This window comes from Xiphias gladius, chromosome 6, assembly GCF_016859285.1.
Source record: "Xiphias gladius isolate SHS-SW01 ecotype Sanya breed wild chromosome 6, ASM1685928v1, whole genome shotgun sequence".
Taxonomy (NCBI): Eukaryota; Metazoa; Chordata; class Actinopteri; order Istiophoriformes; family Xiphiidae; genus Xiphias; species Xiphias gladius.
The window spans coordinates 5,998,325-6,018,519 of record NC_053405.1 but is presented as its reverse complement, the minus strand read 5'-3'; the positions used below and the strand labels follow the sequence as shown (position 1 = coordinate 6,018,519).

The 20,195-nt window shown below is 41.6% G+C and overlaps 1 protein-coding gene across 1 annotated transcript in view; it reads right to left on the bottom strand.

Moving 5' to 3' along the window:
* The window catches only part of LOC120790698, a 51,718-nt gene that overhangs the window by 24,834 nt on the left and 6,689 nt on the right, over positions 1 to 20,195 (bottom strand). The window contains exons 8-29 of the mRNA XM_040128511.1: positions 19,537 to 19,678; positions 18,279 to 18,545; positions 17,615 to 17,875; positions 16,944 to 17,204; positions 15,567 to 15,821; positions 15,217 to 15,477; positions 14,855 to 15,118; positions 14,339 to 14,599; positions 13,930 to 14,190; positions 12,387 to 12,644; positions 11,617 to 11,865; positions 10,876 to 11,133; positions 10,437 to 10,697; positions 9,761 to 10,015; positions 8,149 to 8,412; positions 7,703 to 7,960; positions 7,327 to 7,590; positions 6,220 to 6,480; positions 4,667 to 4,927; positions 3,012 to 3,275; positions 1,550 to 1,810; positions 107 to 367 (exon numbers count right to left, since the gene is read on the bottom strand). Coding sequence (XP_039984445.1) covers positions 107 to 367; positions 1,550 to 1,810; positions 3,012 to 3,275; positions 4,667 to 4,927; positions 6,220 to 6,480; positions 7,327 to 7,590; positions 7,703 to 7,960; positions 8,149 to 8,412; positions 9,761 to 10,015; positions 10,437 to 10,697; positions 10,876 to 11,133; positions 11,617 to 11,865; positions 12,387 to 12,644; positions 13,930 to 14,190; positions 14,339 to 14,599; positions 14,855 to 15,118; positions 15,217 to 15,477; positions 15,567 to 15,821; positions 16,944 to 17,204; positions 17,615 to 17,875; positions 18,279 to 18,545; positions 19,537 to 19,678 — 5,608 coding nt within the window. The remainder of the gene's footprint in view (positions 1 to 106; positions 368 to 1,549; positions 1,811 to 3,011; positions 3,276 to 4,666; positions 4,928 to 6,219; positions 6,481 to 7,326; positions 7,591 to 7,702; positions 7,961 to 8,148; positions 8,413 to 9,760; positions 10,016 to 10,436; positions 10,698 to 10,875; positions 11,134 to 11,616; positions 11,866 to 12,386; positions 12,645 to 13,929; positions 14,191 to 14,338; positions 14,600 to 14,854; positions 15,119 to 15,216; positions 15,478 to 15,566; positions 15,822 to 16,943; positions 17,205 to 17,614; positions 17,876 to 18,278; positions 18,546 to 19,536; positions 19,679 to 20,195) is intronic.

Genomic DNA, 20,195 nt, shown 5'->3' with positions numbered 1-20,195 from the left:
GTAAGGTTAAGACAAGCATTTTGTCCTTTGGTTTTTTGAACCAGTTTCAGGTCTGCTGGGATAAGCTCAAAAATGCAGCTCAACAAACACCTGGAGCTTTACCTACCCGTAAGGACCTGCTTTTTGGGACTCCGTGAGCTATTGCAGGTCCCGTCTTCGGCCGCAACTGTAACACTGTAGGTCAGATCACACTGCACGTTGCGCACCACGCAGTGATGCTTATCCGTCATGCAGCTGTTGATGTGACCATTGCTGCTCACCACAGAGGCGTGGAACTGCAAAAAGTGACCCGTCGACTGCCAAGTAACATTGAGGACACCAGACAGACAGTCGAGGTTGTTCTGAATGTTCTGTGGCACACATGGAGCTGGAGTGAGAGAGCAAAGAGAGTGGTCAGAGAAAACATCCTGTCACCGTACGGTCACAGGTTTGATCCCGAGTCCTTGAGGAAGACGCTGAACTGCTATTGGCTCACTTGGATGGACTTCAGATACTGTTGAGGTTAAATAAAGTTACTGCAACAGCAGATGGCAGGGGAAAAGGCATGTAAAATTCAAATAATCCCCAGGCAAGAATAAAACTGAACCAAGTACAATCAGCAAAAAATGGGTGATTAAAAAAAAAAAAATAATAATATATTGTTATTAATTGAATTAAAAATATTGTTGTGTTTACTTACAGTTACTATAATAAACATTGCCTTAGTGCTATATATGAAGAGACCACCTGCATGATATAATGCAATTCAGTAGGCCTGCAATAAATGCTACAAAAGAAGGATCAGTTTTTGTTGAAACTACTATTTTTCTTATTAATGTGTTTTCTCAGTGCACTGGCACATTTTGAGGCTTACCTCGAGGTGTTGTTCCAGTATTTTGAAAGATATTTCAAATATTTTGTCCACCTCATTTACATGTATGGAGAAGCATTAAGATTAGCAGTTAAACCAATGCTTCCCTGACACAGTGTCAACAATAACTGAATGATCAAAGTTTCTAAAAATGAATTATTAATTACAGGAAAATCTATATATGCACTTCATTAAAATATACACGGGATTCCATCTTCTAGTCTCTCGGTGTAAATTTAAATACACGTAACAGCATCAACGTGTGTATTTGCTAAAATAGCGGGAAACTTTACTGGTAATTTTTATGTTACTATAACATCTTTAAAGTGTTCTGATGTCACAAGTAAAGTAAGCTGAAGTATGCAGTAGCATGCATTGCTGTCTGCCACAGCTTCTGTTTTGACGCTACGACTAGGGGGCACTAAAGATTAAATGTTTTGGAATCTTTAAGGTTTAAATGTTTTAATGGGGGAGTGAGGAAGATTTGTGAATAAGATAAGAGTATCACGTCATCGAGTTCTTTACTCAGCAAAGTACACAGTAAATGTGAAATAAAACCTATTCATATATTGCGGCTGAATAAATCTCTATTCACTAATTGTGTTTTTAAAATGAATGTCGTTAAGGTGCTTTAACAGTAAATATGCATTTTCAAGTGGCCATAGACAAGCCAAATATGACTCGGGTTTAAACACCCACCTGTCCGAATCACTTCAATGTTACTCTTGGCTCCTATACACTTTTCATCAGCACCAACAACATAGACTTGGTACTGCTGTCCGCAGAGCAGACCAGGTATCTGGCAGCGGGTGCTGCTGGTATTGCAGGACCACTGGCGGCCCTGCACATTCTCAGCCACAGCTACGTAGGAGACCGAGCCCTGCGAGGCCTGCCATGACACCGAGATATCGTTTGATTCGCAGGAAGAGTCCACCCTGAGATGGGTGGGAGGGCAGGGAGCTGGAGGAATGAAAGAGGAATGGTCAGTCAGGTCATTTAAACACATCAACACATGCATTAAAAGAGCATATATAATACATTTTGGGTTTATTTATAGAGATAGATGCTGTACAAATTCTGTTGATTTGTTGGACTTTATTCAGCCTGCATGCTGCACTATTACTATACTTAATGTTGACACTAGTCAGCAAGCTAGCAGAGAAGATTAAATAGTTAGATAAAAGTTCTGGATAAAATGGTCTAAATGGTTAAGTAGGAGGATAAAAGTGATTTATAAACGGTTGAAATAGTTACCCTAACTATTTGTAATAATTAGCCAAAAGCAATAGAGAAACAATTAGAAACAATAATTACTCATAATTAATTGATAAGCGATTGAAACAATTAGCTAAGACATCTGAAAAAAGGCAAAAATTTATGGATAAACAATAGAAACAATACTCTAAAAGTAATGGATTAATAGTTCAAATAGTTAGCTGAAAGTAATTTATAAACAACTGAAACAGTTAGCTACAAGTAATGCATTAACAGTTAAAACAACTAGTTAAAAATAACAAAAAAACTGCTGAAATGTTTGGTAAAAATAATGGTGGGAACAGTAGGCTCAAAGTAATGGATGAGTTCAGATAGTTAGCTAGCTAAAATAATTTTATGAACATATTAAAGTCAAGACAACTGAAATAATTAGATTTTATAAACAGTTAAAATACTTAGGATAAATGATTGAAAAAAATAGTAAAAAAGTAGCTAATTTAGAAACATCTTAAACTTTTTGGTAAAAATAGTCGATAAACAGTTGAAATATTAGGGCTAAAATTAAAGGGTAAAATTTTAAATAGTTCGCTGAAAGTAATGTTTAGTAAGTTAAAAGTTATAATTAATAGATAAACAGTTGAAGTAATTAGCTAGCCAAACGTAAGAGATAAAGTTAGGTGGTTGAAATGTCACTCAGAGCGCTAACTAGTAGCAAAACTTGACAAAAAAAACCAACCTAGACACTGACAATTCAGTTGTATGAAAAAAAAGTAACAATATACACTTGTGTGCTGCTTAACTTCCACTTAAAAAGAGATGAACGCATTTGGAACATGACTGTTGGTGTTGATGAAGGGGTCCATATTCAACTTCATCATCTTCATCATCAGCTTCCAGTGAAGTTATTTTAGATGATAGCCAACCCTTTATATAGCTAATAAGTTACCTGTGTTGATTCTGTGCCAGTCCTGGGCTGGACTGGGGCAGTTACGTCCCTGTCCGCTGACGCTCACCCTGTAGCTCTCCCCACAGCGCAGAGAGGTGATGTTACAGGAGGAGCCGTTGGTGGAGCAGGTCTGCTGGTGTGTGATGGCGAAGGCATCGGCCGAGGCGTTGTAGTACTGGATGCCGCTGCCGGGCAGCCAGGACACCACGGCCGTGTTGGTGTTGCAGTCCAGCGTAGCTTTCAGACCACTGTGGGGACAAGGACCTACACAGAGAGGTAAATACATAGACGGAGGGTCGTGTGGATATGCACTGCGTAAAATAAAATGTAATTTTTAAGGTTGTTTCTCAAGTTCAGTTGATTTTGTTGATTCCTACTTGGATTTTAAATGGACCCAATGAGATCTCAATACTTTGGAAACAGATTTAAAAGGTGACACCAGTAAAATATGGCTCTTTAGTAACACCTAATAGCTGTCATAGGAAACAATAATAGAAATTTAATACAAATTACAATCCTAATACAGCTTATCATATGTACGGAGGGTGAATATCTACCCATTGCAAGTTTATTTCTCCACCAAATACATGATATAATTGATCGAAGTGGTGTCATACCTCTAGCACTAGGAATAAAACCTCAGAGTTTGATCTTTTTATTTTATGCCTGGCAAATGGCAAGTAAGATGAGCAGCAATGAGGGTTTTTTGTAAAAAAAACAAAACAAAAAAAACAATAACGCTTATGTGGCTAATGTTAGTTACATCATACATCGCTTTCCTTCCCAAGACATTTAAATCCAACTCTGCATCAGGTTAAAGTTTTTCAAATCCAGAACCTCCCTCTACAACGTTGCACCAAATTTTGAAGAAACTAAACCAGTGAGTAGTTCAGGGGAAACGGGAGGCTAGATCATTTCCAGCAAAAATAAAAGAGCTGGAAATACCATGCCTTTTTGTAAAGTTTGAGGCTGTACTGGGGTGACAAACAGTCTTTTTACACCTATACAGTCCTACCTAGAGGTCTATTCAACAAAAATCTTAAAATAAATCACTTGAGTGGGGAACAAAGGGTGTGCATAGCCTTTAAGACCTTTAAGTTTCCATTTCTGTCCATCAGAACATATGGCTACTTTTCTCATTAAACTTTGCAGAGAAACAAAGTCATAGCTTTTAGCAGTGATGCCTGCAGGATTTACATGGTGTCTGCAGGGTTCATACTGGCCAAAGTATGAAAGAGATCAATGAAAATCAATATGGATGACATGTTCTAGAATTAATTACAGAGTGCATTAATGTATTGACATTTATAATCACATTTTTTTGGTACTTCCCAGCTGTATATAACACTAATTCCTAATAATATCATTAGCTAATCATTACACACAACCTGGACCTGGATATGCAGCAGAAACTGGATGGATAAATGGATGGTTGGATTAACTGATTTAAAAAAAAAAAAAAACATTTTTAAACTAATGCCTCTCTGCCTAGAGCAGACTAGTAAATATTTAAAGCCACTGTAGATAAAGTTTCAGACTTGTAATACCTTGTTCTGCCTTTTTTTGGAGGAAACTGACGTCAGGGCTGTTTAAAACTTTAAAAGATCTGCAGATACCCTGTTTTATTAGCTCTTCTGGTTGCGTTTTTTTTTTACCTGTAGAGGCAGTGACGGACTCGCTGACCAAGCTGACGCAGGATTCATGACGAGCCACCACTGTAATGCTGTAGTCCTGCCCACATGCCAGGTTAGGGAAATCACAGTTGGTGTCTGTGCTGTTACATTCAGCGCTGTGGCCGAGACTGCCCCGGGCGTAGACGGTGTAAGACGTGGCGCCACGTGCAGAGTCCCACGTGACCACAGTGATACCAGTCTGGCAGTCCACTCGTGCTGTGAGGTGGGTGGGGACACACGGAGCTGGTGGAGGAGATAAAGAGGTAAATATGTGGCGTGGTCACTTTCAGTTCAGTCTGTTTTAACTAGTGACCACTGTTCACACAGTTGTTTAGTACAAGTGATGTAAAGTAACTAAGTATATGTATTGTACCAGACTACTTTAGTAATGTAGGCAGTTTTGGCAGTAGACATTTTGAATTATCATGCTTGGAAAACGCACAGATGTTACTAATAACAATGTCTAATTAACAAGAACTCCGTCCTATACCAGTCTCCCAGTAAGCTGACAGTGTGACAGGGAATTCGGCCGTCATATTTTATTATTTAAACTTTTGCTTTTCCAACTGTGATACTGTTTGTCAAAATTTCTTCTGTGAAAAAGGCCTATTTATAGGTGCTATTCTATAGTATTCTATTTTACACTACTACTCAAAAATAAAATAAAATCCATACTTAAGACTAGTACTGCTTTTTACACCCCTACATTTATCTGACAGCTATAGTTCCTAGTTATAGTTTAAATATTTAAATATACAAATCAAATGATCATTTTGTGAAATAAGATGTTTTGCTTCAGATTCAATTACACAGCAGTATTAAGATACTCCTCCATCCACCTACATCATGAAAATGCTGCGTACACAAAAATGCATCAGTAATAATTAAATAAATATGTTAGTGTAATACATCTGTACGTCTACTTTAAAATCAGGACATCAACTCATAGTACTAGAGTATTTCTGCTTTGTAGTACCGCTTCATAATCACACTTATTTGCAACACCTTGTGCAGAAACTACAGATAATTACTCTCCCTAACCAAGGTCAGAAAAAAACCTAAGATTTTTCAATTATCAATTTTAATCCTGTTAGAACAGAAATTTAGATCTTAATGGTTCCAAGATTTAGCGCTGAAACTTTTAAAATCTTCTGTATGTCATATTTATTAACTTTATTCACACTAATAATAATGTTTTTTATTCTACTTTGTTATAAGAGAAATGTAAATAAATGAGCATTATCCACCTCACTTGACGCCCTACATGTGTTTCCTTGTTTTTGTTCTTCTTCAGTCAAACCGGTATGCATGGAACTATGATATCTTTGCATGTGATTATATTTTTTCTGTTGCAATCGTGTTATTCCTGCTTTAGTATAGACTATAAATTTACATTTCAGAACTACATTTACAGACAAAAATTATTTTTGGCTCAATCTTTAAAATTAAAATAAAATAAAATAAATAGCTCGCTTGCTTGTACAGTTGCCTCCTGTACATTACATTATCCTTTGCTAAATTATTAGTGACGCTACCTGTGTTGAGCCTCTGCGAAACAGTGGGTTCACTGCTACATGAATTGGTGTGGCCGACCACACTGAAAACGTAACTCTCCCCGCAGGTCAGCTGGTCAAAGGTGCAGTTGGAGCTGCTGGAATTGCAGGTGGTGACGCGTCCTCCGCTGTCGACCGCAGACACCACCTGAGACTGGTCTGGGCCTGAGTTTCCCCATGTCACTGATGCCAAGTTAGTGCTGCACTGCAGATTCACCAACACGTTGTCTGGTCTACAGGGGGCTGGTGATTTAGAGGAGGATGAATAAGAGATGTAGAGCATGAGATTTAGTAGAAGCGATGGAGTGATAAGAATGAGGCAATGTGAGTTTTACATAGATTAAGGGTCTGCTTTAGAGAAGTCTGTCAAAAACCAAAGTTATCATTCATTTTCAATCACTTTTGAGTCCCAGAAGCCGTAATTTTAAAAAAAAAGACTAAAAGAGACAAGACAAAAAAAAATTCAACAAGATTATTTCAAACTTTTTCTAATTTCAATCAATTTAAAGAATCTTAAAGGAATAGATAGACATTTTAAGAAAATTTCAGCACAAAACCCCTGCAAAACAAAAATGCATTTTACAGATTAAACAATAGGTTACTAGTGATTTTTAGTGGTGCTGGTAGGCGGCTTTTGTTCCCTTTGGACAGAGCCTGGCTGGCTTTTCCCCCATTTCCAGTCTAAGTGTGAAAACTAACCGTCTGCTCGCATGAGCTTCATATTTACAGTACAGAAGACGTTTCTCTGCAAGAAACTCTTCACAAGAAAGTGGATAAGCAAGTTTCCAAAAATATCAAACTATTCCTTTAAAGAAATTAATCTTTAAGAATTTTGAATCTTGAAAAGACAAAAAGTATTGCATTTTGCTGCCCTAGAATCAGAAAAATTGCATTTGATTGTTTTCTTTTTTCTTGAAACAAGCTGATTTGTAGTGAAACAGCACTGCCTGTGATACCTGTGTAACCTGTCCTTAATACAACAACTCCCACTAGTGGCCACATGCATGTGCAGCACTAACTTCACATCCCCTTTGTAACAATTTTTTTTTATTATGCTGTAATTCAGGATAAACCTTGAACTTTTGCTACCTGACTGCACTCTGTAGTCTGAGCCCTCGATGGTGCCACAGTCGACTGATGATGTAGTGACGACGACACCGTAGGTGAGGCCACATTTTAGGTTCTTGATGGTGCAGTTAGTGTTTGAAGAGTCACAGGTTGCACGTGTGTCATCACTGCCAATGGCGATCACAGTGTAAGAGCCAACATCGCCGATGCTCCCCCTCCACTGCACTGCGAAGGAGTTGACATTGCAGTCCAGGTCCGCTACCACCCTGTCAGGCAGACAGGGAGCTGTGGGAGGGGGAAAGCCGAGTCATTCCTTCATTGGTTTAGAGCTTCAAAACAAAATGAAACATTTAGAGTCCAATTCAGACAGTTGCAAGAAGAAGCAGGTTTCATTTACCTGAGGTAAAGATCAAGGTGGCCCCCGCGCTGCTCTTGCACGTCGCACTGGAGGCAACCACAACCGCAGAGTACTGATGCCCACAGTCCAGCTTCACTGAGCAAGTTGTTGTGTTGGAAGAGCAGGAAACTACGTGGCCGTGGGTACCAGTCACCGTAGCTGTGTAGGAGACAGCGCGGGTACTCGGCGCCCAGGTCAACGTTCCCAAATTGGTGCCACATTCGGCACTAGCAGTCAGGTGGGTTGGTGGGCACGGAGCTGGCAGGGAAGAGATTAAGGAACAAAGAGAAACGCACCAAATCATCTTCTGTAAATTTGGTCAATGTATCTACAAAGAAGAAATACATTTAATTATTTGATTGCTAGCACTGTGAGAATTACTTCATCTCACTCTCATTACTCTGGGTTACTGTAGATGAGCAACCAAGATTTATCCAGATATGAACCTGTTTCAGTTTGTATCGGCTTGCTGAGGACGCTGGTGCACTCAGAGTCCCTGGCAGTGACTGTGAGCGCGTACAGCTCGCCACACTGCAGCCCGGTGATCACATGGGACGTCTGAGTTGTGGAGTAGTTGGCACTGGCACCGCCATCTTCTTCAGAGCGGAGGAAGTAGTCCACACCACTTTCAGGGCTCGGGTCCCAGCTTACAGTGATGTCATTGTTCCCGCAAGTTGTCACTCCAGTCACATTGGTGGGAGGGCAGATGACTGACGATAAGAGAGACACATTTTGAAAATATTGTAAATGAAAATATTTAAATATAGATTTTTTTGCAAATTAAAACCAATATGGTGCATTAGACTGTAACTCTTTAAACATTATAAGAATTATATGTATGTAATATTTCTGAATACATAAAATACAAATAATCAAAGTAATTAATTATATTAACCCAATGATTAAGTTCCATGTACCATCATAATTGGTAAATTTCAGTTACCGTTTTCAAAGCAACTAGCAAATGATATGTAAAACCTAAAAGGAGATTTTGAGGGCTCTTATAATTTTACAGGGCTTTGAAAAACACTGTGTAGACAGTAGTTGGCCTTTTTCCATCATTCTGGGAGCAACCTTGATCTGATTTTGATTCCCACAGCAGGGCACATCGAAAGGAGCCGGTTACCTGGCGGAGAAGTTGGAGGTGTGCGGCCTGTCGCCTGCACCTCCTCGTCTAACAGCTGACTGTGGCTGCTCCCTTCTGTCCCATCGCTCCCTGCAACGTCGCAAACTGATCCGCTGTCCAAAAAACTGCCCAAAAATGACCGCTTGTCTGGTCTTGCAGACGCATTTCTGATGAACGGTGGCGGTAAGCGCTAAGCTCGCCGACAAAACACGCTGCATTTCCCGTGACTACTTCATGATAAAAGTCAACTCGTGTTTTGCCGGTTAAATGCTTTCAATGTGAAGTTGCAGCAGTAGGAAATGGTTGGTTCGCCTTAGCACTAGCTTAATGCAGCAGTCTTTTCCGGGAATGTCACCACAGACACCCGGTTCGTAGTATTGTAAATATATAAATATTATACTTTAATACTTTAATCAGTGAGCCGTAGGCTCAGTCACCATTGTGTTACCTCGTTCTGCGATAGCGACTTGACAGACATTTATTTAAATGAAAATCTTCGAGATTAGAGCGTTAAAAGGAATAGATCGGCATTTTGGTAAATACACTTATTTACGTCTGTCAGTAACCATGGAGTTGGAGCGATTAGCTTAGTTAGGCATAAAGAGTGGAAGCGGGGGGAAACAGCTAGTGTGACTTTCCATAATTTTGAAAAAAAAATACACATATAAGCCTCCCTAAAACTCACATATTACCAGATTATATCTTGGCTCAAACAAACAAGATATAATGTGTCAGTTAGTACGTTTTGGAGGTGTTGTTAGGTGTATTTTTAAACTTTGGACAGAGCCAGGCTAGCCGTTTCCCCCTGCTTCCAGTCTTTATGCTATGCTAGGCTAGCCGCCTCCTCCTGGCTCTTGCTCTGTGCGTAACGGACGGACAAGAGACCAAGAGTGTCAAACTATTCAAACAAGACACGGTTTTTACTCTCTCACCTGACTGGAAAGTGAAAGGCAGGCTGGGCTGGCTCCTGCAGCCCCTGTCGACGGTGACCACCGTGACGACGGACGTCTCGCCGCAGCGGAGGTCGGCGAGGGAGCAGCTCGTTCCATCGGAGGTGCAGGTGTGTTCGTGCTCGGCCACGGCTGTGGCCACGTACAGCTCCGCTTGCGGGGCAGGGTTCCAGGTAACACGGCCCACGTTACCGACACACTGCAGGGACACATGAACATCGGTGGGGGGGCAGGGGCCTGGGAGAAAGTTGGGGGGGGGGGATCGGAGGAGGTTTAACTTGAGTAAAACCTCCTCGAGTGGCAAACATACAGTTCTTAATATTGAAAATAGATGTCAATATGGGATATAATTGCTCAATATTTAATATTATAATTAAAATAACCACACTAGACACACACTAGAAGAAGTGAAAGAAGTCAAAGAGTTTTAAGCTAGAGGCACTGTATCAACATTCGCTCTTAACCACAACTAAAGGGCATCACTGTATTATCATCCTTGGTCCAGATGAAATACACCAAACTATGGGTGTGAAATCAAGTCTTTTTTTTTTTCCCCCTTATAAAAGGACAACATTAAAAGAAATACTATTAAACACAATAATATTGTAATTGATGAGAAAACACAGGTGTTAAAGTGCCTTATTCTGGTCTTCCTCACCTGCAATGTAGGTGTGTGGGTAGCTGTCGAAACCCTTGCATTGACTGGAGAATGGTGTGATGGTGATCTCGTACGTCTGGGCACAGTGCATGTCGGGTAGGTGACAACTTGTGTCATTTGTGGTGCACTGTTTGACATCGCCGTCTCCGCCGAGTGCTGTCACTTTGTAGGAAATTGCACCGTGACTGTGTTGCCAGCTCACCGCCGCCGTGTTGTTGTCACACACCAGGGAGGCGCTCACATTCATGGGGGCGCAGGGGGCTGATGGGGAAAGCAACAGGGGAAACATCATGCATGGAAATCAGGGGATGGCTGAAGTATTGCTTTGCAAACAGAATGAAGTGGTTGAAGTTTAAACCCAAAGAGTCCCAGTTACCAAGTATTCCAGGTTGAAGTTACTCTTCACCCACACCCTCCATATGTCCCATCCATCGCTTACCTGTCTGTATCTGTGTTACCCCAGGCACGCTGCTGTTGCAGTGGTCCGCCACAGCTGTCACTTTCGCGTCGTACGTGCGACTGCAGAGCAGTGAGGGCAGGGAGCAGCTGGTCTGGCTGGTGCTGCAGGAGGCCGTGTGGTCTCCAGAGTGGACGTGGGCGTAGAAACTCTTTCTGCCCAAAGTCTCGTCCCAGCTCAGGAAGGCGATGCCGGTCTCACAGGAGTATGTGTAGTCCACATTTGCAGGGATGCAAGGCGCTGGGTGAGAGAGAAGCACAGTCAGTTCCTGAACGGCTAACTTTAACCTGTAATTTATTAAAGTCATATATTAACCCGAAACCCAGTCCTGAGCTCTATAGTAGCAGGTAAAAGAGGCTTGGAATGAATGGAATGGAATGGCTTGCAGAGTGCCCTCACTTTAAAAGATTTTCTATCAATGTCAGGACAACAAATAAACATAAACCCATTTAAACATAATCCTAGAGTCCTGGTTGAAATTGAGAAATGAGGGTCAATGTATCATTACATATTAATAGTGCCTACCATACATATTGTACCTACCATACACGTCATATCATGTACATTACACAATACCCACAAACACATGCAGACACTTGAACGTGAATACCGCGCAGAACACATGACATCAAATAATATAATGTGCCAGATTTAAGCATTTTATTAAAAAGTAAGTAATCATCGTGCAGGAAAAGACCTTATACAAAGTGAAGACAGTCTTACATGTGACAATCTGAAAAGTAGAACTGGGTTTGCTCGAACAGTGGACTCCTTCTGCAACAGCCTGGACAGTGTAGGTGTGTCCACACTGCAGTTCATCCAGGACACAGCTGCTGTCGGTGGATGAGCCGCAAGACGTGTTGTGCCCCAGGCTGGAGGTTGCATTGACTGTAACACTCACAGCCTCCTCGTCCTCAACCCAGGTGACCAAGGCGTGGTTGGAGACACAGTCCAGAGAGTGATCCAGGATCACTGGAGCGCAGGGGGCTGGACACAGGATTGTCACACATTACCAATTTGTCTCATGGGATAATCTTTGTTTTTATTTTTTAAATAAAGACATTTTTGACTAGGGTCCCAAAATTTTACAGTTTAACACATGAGACCATGTTTCTTTAATTACTTAACTTAACAACTTTATTTATTTTCCTATTCTTCAAATATCTAAGTATTTGCCCTTTTTCTGTTCACTTATGACATTAAATCAAATGTTCACTCTAAAGTGGTTTCAAAATGTATTTATTCCCGGCAGTAATGAAATGGCTTTCTTCATAGTTGTCAGAGTGTACAGTTGAAGTCAATGATTGTACTCAGAACACAAGTGATTTCAAAACAGAATAAAAAGCCATGCTGTATATTCAAAGAAGAAAACCTTAAGTTTTAATAACAGTCTTAAAATTGGTGACTCAGTATATTCAAAAGAATTCAGCAACAAGGGTTTCCAAGTAAAATTAAACATGAGAGCTCTTCCCTTCCATCATGTCTTTCTTTACCTGTGGTTACATTAGTTTTGGCAAGTATGGAGCTGTTGCACTTCCCGTCCCCTGCCAGTACAGTCACAGTGTAGTCCTCCCCACACTGCAGCTGGGTCAGTTCACAGGACGTGCCGGTGGAATTACAGGAGTCAACGCGTCCGTTGGCCTCAGCCAGGACCGTGTAATAATTTGCTCCAGCGCTGGCCCCCCAAGTCACCATTACCACACCAGAGAGACATTGCAGGGCAGCGGTCACGTTTGTGGGATTACAGGGTGCTGGAGAAAGACGGGGAAGATGAGCATCATGACTGTGTTCATTTCATGACTTGATAGAAATAATTATTTTCAACTTGTGGAATTCAACTGTTTTTTGGCAGATGTGGTCTGATCGCAACAATGAGCTCTACTTCATCAGCTGTGCTTTGACCTGAATGCCATCAATGTTTCCTAACTCATTAAACATTTCAGTCATTAGAAATATAGCGAGCACATCAAAGCTTTACACTTAATGTTTTGCTCTGAACGTCCTCAAGGGATGTCCAAGGAAAAAGCCTTCGTGGTACATTACACACTGTTTGATTCACAGCTGATCTCCGGAAGGGCAGTGCGGAAAGACCAAATTTAGAAAAAAAAGAATATCACTTCTTAATTGAACAATTTGATGATCACAGAAATTATTGAAATGACAAAAGTTATAGTAAAATAATATACAAAAGAAATAGCAACTGTTGGGTTTCTCTCTATTATATTGTAAGGTCTTGACCTTTCTCTGTAAAGTGCCTTGAGATAATGTACGTTCTGATTTGGAGCTATATAAATAAAACTGAAATGAAATAATGACATAAAAATGCAAATGGTATGTATGTATGGGCATTAAGTAAATATTCATCAAAGTAACAGAGTCGTAAATGTTTAAATTGTGGAGAAAGGTCGATTAGTCAACTTGTTTGCTGTTGTTCTACATTTTAAATACTGTGAAAAAAATCCTATGAAAAGAGCAAAACCAACAATGTTAGTCTGCCTCTTTATGCTTTCCGACTTTCCTACACTCCCTGTAGCACTCCGCTCCAAGGCTAATGGCTCCTACTGAAAATGTAAGTCTTTTTAGACCAGGTCACAAATGTGTAGTTTATATTTGTGTTTATTAATTTTTTAAAAGGCTGAGAAATATGAAAAAACAGCTACGCACTGTAGTTATTCAAACAGGTCAATAGTGTGAATTTCCCGGGGGAAATTAGTGTATAAATACACTGTGATGCACTAGTGAGAATTTACAACAGCAGGACGGTGTATGTGGATTGACTCCAAATAAACAACAGTGCCCATGTTCATCGTAATGAAGGAACATGTCACCCACTGTGACGCTGTGGCTCATGAATTTGTTTTTTTATCGTTTTTTGGACAACAATGGAGCTCTATGGCACAGACGTGTAGGCTTTGGTCCTGTCATGTTGATAATAAGAAAAATACAGGATACGACCATCCTTATCTTTTAATGTTTGCTTTTAATCTGCCAAAAATGAGAGTCTCCGATTTACTTGTAACCAAAATGCAACTTTACCAGTTCTCGCTGAGATTGTTTCGCTCACGGAGCTGTTACACCTGTCCCCGAGGGCCACCACACTGAACATATACGTCTGAGCGCACTGGAGGCCAGGGAAGAGGCAGCTTTGGTCAGCTGTAGGACAGGAAGTGGGGAGACCCCCTGCTCCCTCCAGTGTGGAGATGTAGGACACTGCGCCGGCAGCTGCATCCCAGGACGTCTGCAACGTGTTAGTGGAACACTCCACAGCGCCTCGGACGTTCACGGGAACACAGGGAACTGAGACAGAAATGAGGAAGGAAAAACCAGAGAAGTGTTTTATTTTTAAGAGAGATTCTTATCCTGTAAAGTCAAAAACTTAAGTTTGCTGCATTTTCTGTTTTTTACATGTAACACCTTCCTCTGTTGGGTCAACCGACAAACTCACCAGAATTAACAATCTCTGGGACGCTGCTGTGTCCTTCACATGTGCTGCTGATGGCTTTGACCGTCACAGTGTACTGCTGCCCACACGTCAAATTAGTCAGCGTGCAGCTAGAGTCGTCTGTCATGCAGCGAAGTGCACTTCCATTTCTGGCCAGGGCGGTGGCGCTGTAGTTTACTGGCAAAGGTCCGGGTGCCCAGCTGATGGTTAGTGTGTTTTTGCCACAGTTCAGGGTGCCAAGCACATTCTGAACAGCACACGGGGCTGACGCAGGAGGCAAAGGGTTAGTCTTAGTGGTAGTTTGATAATGTAAGAAAACAACTGTAGTAGTTGTTGAATCACTTAAAACTGCATCAATTGATTATGTTGAGGATAAAAACAGGATAAGGAAGATGACCAGGTACTGTTAAAAGTAAAAGTTAGAGACAAAAGGGAGATGTAGACAAGGATTAGAAAGAAAGTGTTTAGGAAGCGAGTAAGAGTAAATGGAAAGAAAGCAGAGATGCCATTCCCTCTCACCAGTTGTATGGATGACCGGTGTGCTGTCCGGACTCCGGCAGTCGCCATCTGAGGCGGACACAGTGAAGGCGTACTCCTTGCCACAGTGCAGACCCTCCAATTGGCAACTAAGCTCTGCTCCTGCGTCACAGGTCACATTATGTCCATCTGTGCTCACAGCCTTGCCGGTGTAGGACGCCGCGTTGGGGCTGCTGTTCCAGGTTAACGCTGCAGAGTTCCTGCCACAGTTCACCGAGGCGCTGAGCTGAGAGGGAGGGCAGGGCGCTGCGAAGGAAGGAAACAGAACAGTTGGACGGTATGAGTTGGTTGAGAGAGGATATACATATTTCACTTACAAAATACTGATATCTACTTATGTTTACCTGTCGATCGTTTCACCGCCGGGCTCCTTGTGCTGGCGCAGCTGTCGTCCACAGCGACCACGCTGACATTGTAAACCTGGCCGCACATTACGCCCTCCAGGCTGCACGACGTCTTATTGGACACACATTCCAAGCGACTGCCATTTTTCCCCACAGCAGCTGCGATGTAGTTTTTGGCGCCGCGGCTCGCTTGCCACGTCACGTCCACAAAACTCTGGCCACAGTTTCTCTCCGCCACCACATTAGTCGGCACGCAGGGTACTGGGAGAAGGGAAACCTCAGATCAGCTCAGTACGATTAGTTTAATCTATTTTATTATGAAGGAACCGTTTTCATTACTGTTCTCTTACCTTCCCTGACAGGTAAGACTGAGGGAAGACTGACACAGGTACGATTGAAGGATGTCACCATCACAGTGTACTCCAGTCCACATTCCAGCGTGTTGATGCTCAGCTTTGGCTGTGTGGTGTTATAAGACATCTTCTTCTCGCTGTCTGAGATCACGGTGATGTAGCCTTCTGCGTTTCTGGATGCGTTCCAGCCGACGGTCAGTCCGCCTGACGCACAGTCCACGTCGGCCCGCATGTTGGCCGGCCCGCAGGGAACTGGACAGAGAGAGGAAGGGTGGGTGAAGGCTGGCGACTAAGAAATCTGTTAGTTATTCTGACAAAAAATACTTCCTCCATTTAATTCTGTACATAAATCTGATGTTGGTGTCAGACTCTACACTTGCTGGTTGATCTAGACAATGTGTTATGTCGTATGGATGAAAAATAAGAGCACCAACATTGCAGTTATTAGATCCTTACTGCGAGTGGGGCAAAACATCAGCCAGAGGAAAGGACATGTTGTTACAGTAAATCAAAGGGGATTATCCTCTGTCCCGGTACCGTTTTAGGACAGGCTCAGCTCTACACTGCAAGATTTGGCAAAGTTTTCACAACTCTGATCCGCACTTTGTTAGCTTCTGGTATAACTAGCCTGAGCTGGACTAGACTTTCATACACGGCTCCTCCACAAGACAGGGTTTCAAGATAAGATAATAATGCAGGGGCTCACCTTAAAGGGTCAGTTCACCCAAATCTTAAGAAACAGATTTTATGATTTGACCCATGTAATTGTATTGGCATATAGGAATGTTTCAAAGATATCTTAACATCTCTGCAGATAAAACTGAAATTATTTAGGAAGGCTTCCAAAGTCGCCTGGAACAAGTCTCTTAGCTTTAGTTTTTATGCTCCTAGTCGCTTGAACAGCCTGCCCAAGGATCTGAGAGCTGCTGAAAGTGTTGAGATCTTTACACGTAAAACTTAAAACTCTTTAATTTGTTTTGTTTTTTTTCTATTCCAATGTTTATTATTTGTTTTTTCTTGATATCTGCATGCAGATCCCAGTGGGGGTATGTGAGAAAATGTGTTTTATTGCGATTTGGTTGAACTGACCCTGTCTGTTGCATTGACCCTCAACCACTCATAATTTAATTTCATTCAGTTAGCATGAATGGGGTATATAATATATACAGTACTATCAAAACTGTAACAAACTAACCAACACACAGTGACTTTGGGGTTTTAGGGGCCCCTGGGGGTCATACTCTAAACTATTTGTGCTGTTTGTAGCCTCTAAGTATTTTTCTGTGGTTTGCTGAGGAGAGGAGAGACACAGCGGACATAAAGGCAAGTTATAATGTACGCAAATTGCATATTATGAGCAGAACGTGTTCCTACCCGACTCCAAGTAGATGGCCTCAGAGGGGATGCTGGGGCAGATGCCATCGTGGTGGCCGACAGTGACAGTGTAGAGCTTGCCGCATTTCAGGTTTGGCACCCTACAGCTGGTTGTAGTGGAGCTGCAGCTGAGAAGTCCTTGTTCTTCATCCACAATGGTGGCGGTGTAGGAGTTCAGTTTGGGCTGGCCATGCCACGAAATCAGAGCCTCATTGGCTGCACAGTCCAGGGAGGCAGTGACATGATTCGGTGGGCAAGCGGCTTAAATGAGACAAAGGGACAGTTAAGCAGCAGAAAGGAAAGAAAAAAAAAATTAAACTTGGGATATTTTGAAATGAAACACTGATACACTCTCTGTATTTGGGCTGATTTAAATGGCAAATAACTCAGAGAATGTATGAGAATAACAGCAACATATCTGTCTGATATTTATAGATTCGAAAATTTGCCTTCAAGAAATGTCAGTTAATTCAGCATACCGTATCATAGATCATAGATACAGGTTTGATCAGTCTTTCCAGGTAAAGATATTGACATTTTAATCCTTACACTCAAAACCTCCTTCAGATGAAAGATGCATATCCCTCTTTCTGCTTGTTGTCAATTTGAAAAGTCAGCAGCTTTACAGTAAAATGACGGAAAAAGAAGGAAAACGAGCGTCCTCTCAGTACCTGTCTCTATGGTGACCGTCTCACTCTCAGAGCTGTTGCACACGAAGTTGGAGGCAATGACGTACACTGTGTAGTTGGTGCTGCACTTCAAGCCATTGATCTTACAGGTCAGGTCGATGGAGTTACAGTTGTGAATGACGCCGTTGCTGTCCTTTGCTATGGCGACGTAGAAGATTGCACCACTGGACAGGTCCCAGGTGGTTGTGATGGAGTCTGCTCCACATTCTTTCACTGCTGATACGTTCTGAGGAGCGCATGGCACTGAAAGAGGGGACGAATTAAAATTAGGATAAATTCCACCTTTGAAACCTTTCTTTGTAAAACATCAGGAAATAATGAAAAAGTCTTTAAAAGCGCTTGTTTTAACCCGAACAACATTCAAAATCCCGACAATATAAAAATTAATGTGATATTAAACAGTGAAAAGCACCAAACTTTCACATTTGAGAAGCTAGAAAACCGTTTGCTTGATAAACGACTTGGACAATTAATCAATCGTCAAAAGGGCTTTCTGTCAACGGACTAGTCCTTTAATCGGCTAACTGTTTCAGCCTCAACAGAAAATCCCTGCAAACACTGGGTGAACAGACAGTTTCCCAGGATCTGGATACCTTTTCCACCACTGCTGATATCTAATAACGAGACACCAACAGCTTTTCCTCACCTGTCTCAGTCACAGGCCCCAGTGTCCTCGGACTGGCACATTCGTTGTCAAAAGCTGTGATGTAGATGGTCAGGTACTCTCCGCAGTGGATGCCCTCTATAGCGCAGCTGTTGGACAGCGAGCTGCAGTTGTAGCGGCTGTTGTGTCCCTTGTTACCGAAGGCCTCCACAGTGTAGCGTAGAGCCCCCTCTGCGAGGTCCCACTTGCTGAGCAGAACATCTGATTTGCAGTCGGACGATGTTTGGAGGTTCTGGGGAATACAGGGTGCTGGAGAGAGGCGAACAAATCCAAAGATTAGTTGTTGGGTTTTTAAAAAAATTTATTTCATGTCTTTATTTGCAATTTGAAAAATGTAAGCAGAAAAGAGGTGTAGTTATGTCATTGCTGGGCCTCGGCCAGAATAATACAAGAATGACTAAATAGCCAATTTAGGAGTAAAAATGTTAATTGTTGAAAGTAAAGAATAAGACACATTTATCAAGCAACTTACTACTACTTAGAGCAAAGTGTAGGAGTAACCTTATCACATACCGTATCCTATTTCTTAGGAAATCCTTACATTTTACTCAGATATGTTATTCTGCAAAAACATATGTAACTATTTTTTTTAAATGTTCATTTTATTTGTGTGAAATCCTCAATATCTCCAGTAAACAGGGATTACAGTAACTAATCAATGCCAGTTTAATTCTTGTCATTTGCAACCATGATAAAATACAGAAGAAAAGTGGTGTACCATCCCCACAAATATTTACATCAGTTGCTACAAATGCACTATTCTGATGTACAGTATTATTCGGCATGATACAAACATTATTCATGTTTTTCACAATCACCTGTTTAAGAGGGTGTTTGCTCATCTAACCACCTCTCGAAATTTGAATTTGAATTTAAGGGCATTCTTATACCAAAAAAAGTTTGCATTTATTCTTAAGTTTAATCTTAGTTCTCAGTTCTTAAGTTTGTGAACAGTAGTAAAAGTGAAGAATTTCCAACTTTATTTGCTAAATACAGGTCCAGATATACCGCAAAGCAGCCCGATTGGGTTTTACAAAAGTGTCCGTCAGAGGGTGCTCGCAGGTCCCAGAGCTAAGTTCAGCTCCTCGCAGAGCAAACAGTGATATTTTAAATTGTATGGAAATGAAATTATTTATATTTAACCAGTGACATTCGTACTAATACAGTACAGATATCAACTTATAATCTAGCAATTGATATAGCTACAGAGAGGATGTACCGTAGATATGTGTGGTCATACCTGTGCGGATGTCAACAGTAGAGCTGATCTGGCTCCTGCACTTCCCTGTGACTGAATAGACTGTGAAGTAATAGTGTCGTCCGCACACCGTGTGCGTGAAATAACAGGAGTTGTCTTCAGTCAGACACTCCTGGACCACTCCCTGGGAACAGAGAAATCCCAACATACTAAATGTGCGCGCTAGTTACAGACTGTAGCGATTAGCTGCTGTTCAACCACTCCCGTGTCCGTACAGTGAATATGAAGCAGCAGCTAGCTAGTCGGTCGGCCTAGTTTAGCGCAAAGGCTGAAAACGAGGGGACACACGGCGAGTCTCTGGCAACAAAATCTGCACCAGCCGGCACCTCTAGTGCTCGCCAGTTAACTCTTTATATTTCGTTTGTCCAAGAGCCGAAGTGTAAAATCCAACATGTTGCAGGGAGGTAGTCAGAAGAAACTTCAGAAAGAGTCGGCGCCCAGCCAGGGGATAGTCAAGCACATAACCCTCTCTAAAAACACAACTTGTTGCTTTTACTCTTTTTTACAGATTAAATAAATAAAATGTAATGTTTTTTTTTTTTTTTTTCAAACCTTTGGACAGAGCCAAGCTAGCTGTTTCCCTTCATTTCAGGTCTTTATGCTAAGCTAAGCTAAGTGGCTGCTGGCTGTAGCTTCATACA